The following is a 1,899-nucleotide window of genomic DNA, read 5'->3' on the forward strand; positions in this document are numbered from 1 at the left end:
ATCCTTCTTTCTGTACTCTGCTTTGTGATGCTGGGTCGTTATGATCTCTTACCAAACCAGAAGCCACATGCCCAAGGTGGCCGCTGGGCTGCTGTGAAATTTGCAAAGGACTTCGCACATCTTTCACAGCCTGGGGGAGGGAAAAGTACCTTTGTCTTAGAGCTCAGAGCAGCTGAATTGTGGGATCCAAACTGTGTGGTGCAGGGAAGTGGAAGAGGGACGGAGTGGTGGCAGGTGAGGTCAGGGAGAATAACAGGGCACCCTGCAGGGCCCAGAGGAATAGCATGAATTTTGGCTTTCACTCTGTTGGCAATGAGAAAGTTTGGAGGGTTTTGAGCAGAAGAGTCTATGGTCTGACTTATGTCTTTAAATGATTGCTCAGGCTGCTGTGTGGAGGAGATTGTAGGTGGGCAAGGAAAGAAGCTGTGAGACCACACAGGGCGCCCCTGCAATAGTTCAGGCCAAGATGGTGGCTGAGTTGTTAGATGTGGTCAGATTCTGAAAGTGTTGGCAGGATTTCCTAACATATGGGTCGTGGGAGATGGGGGAAGAGGAGTCAAGGGAACTCCAAAGGCTGGGGCTAGAGCAACTGGATGGATTGTAGTGCCATTTCTTGAGATGGTGAGGACAGGAGGACTTGAACTAAATTCATTCTGACTCCCAACCCCAGAGCAATAAGGTAAACCTAATCCTTTGGCTTCAAGACTTTCTGTCCCTGTCCTGTAAATTTTATTCACAAACCAGCAGTCATTCATGCATTCATTTCATTTCATAAGAATTCATTAGTAACTACCATGTGGTAAACATGGGAGACACTGGACACATGAGGATTAATTAGACTCACACCTGCCCTCAAGAAAATGATAATCTGGTGAGGGATTCAGAGATCAACCATCCTCACACATCCATGTATTGTCACTTAGTCACTCAACAAACATTTCAGCAGCACTTAGTTTCTGGCAAACAAGCATCATGGTGGCACTGAGTATGATCTTGCCCTTAAGAAAGTCTGAGTCCAATTAGAAGGCCTGAGATTAGCCATCCTTGCCTATTCATTCATTCATTCACTTTTTCACTGAAAAGTCACCAACATCCAGCTGTGCAGGATCTGGGAGAGAACTCCTGCTGGATGACCCAACAGAGGGCTCTAGTGGGCGTCTCCAAGCAACAAGGGCCCTGCTAGAGCCCTGAGCTCCCCCCAGGCTCTACCTGCTGCCTTCACCATGTGACCAGCTGCCAGAGCTCATCACAACACCTCCCCCACAGCATTCTGGGGGCTAACTCTGATGTCATCTTCTCGCAGAAAACCTTGAGTCCACCTATCCCAAAGGCCACCCCGACAGCCAACTGACCCTTCTTGACACCTGCAGGTCCCAGAACCCAAGATGCATCCATTTTGGAAGCTCCTGATCCTCCTCTGTTTGCTGTCCTTGCCCTCAGCACTGCACAAGCAGCCCTGGCCTGGCCTGGCCAAGGCCCACGCAAACAGCAAATCCACCCTGGTGAGAAGTAAGCTAAGCCCATGCTCTGCCGGTTGTCACAGGGCGGGTGGGGACGGCATCACCTGGGCCTCGCCACTGACTTGCTGTATGGCATTGGCTCAGTCACTCACCCTCTTTTCTTCCTTTTTTCTTAGACCTCAAGTACAGACAATTGAGGTTGACTTGATCATGCACCAATTCATAGCACATTATCATCATCATGAGTCAGGGCAAGGCCCCTCTTTGATTTGATTTTATGTTATTTTCCTTTTTACCTCTTATTCGCACTCCCATTCCCTCTTTCTTGGCAGGCACTGCCGTGTGTATGAGTTTAAATATGCCCAGATCTTTGTAAAGCATGCAGTGTTTTTACTTTACATAATGATACTGCCCAATAGATCTCATTGCTTCTGACTGG

The 1,899-nt window shown here is 48.6% G+C and overlaps 1 protein-coding gene across 1 annotated transcript in view; it reads left to right on the forward strand.

Annotated features, from left to right (window-relative positions):
- The first annotated feature begins 1,385 nt into the window (after nucleotides 1-1,385).
- The window catches only part of BPIFA3 (BPI fold containing family A member 3), a 9,994-nt gene continuing 9,480 nt past the window's right edge, over nucleotides 1,386-1,899 (forward strand). The window contains exon 1 of the mRNA XM_006089570.1: nucleotides 1,386-1,509. Coding sequence (XP_006089632.1) covers nucleotides 1,386-1,509 — 124 coding nt within the window. The remainder of the gene's footprint in view (nucleotides 1,510-1,899) is intronic.

This window comes from Myotis lucifugus, unplaced genomic scaffold (assembly GCF_000147115.1).
Source record: "Myotis lucifugus unplaced genomic scaffold, Myoluc2.0 scaffold_60, whole genome shotgun sequence".
NCBI lineage: Eukaryota > Metazoa > Chordata > Mammalia > Chiroptera > Vespertilionidae > Myotis > Myotis lucifugus.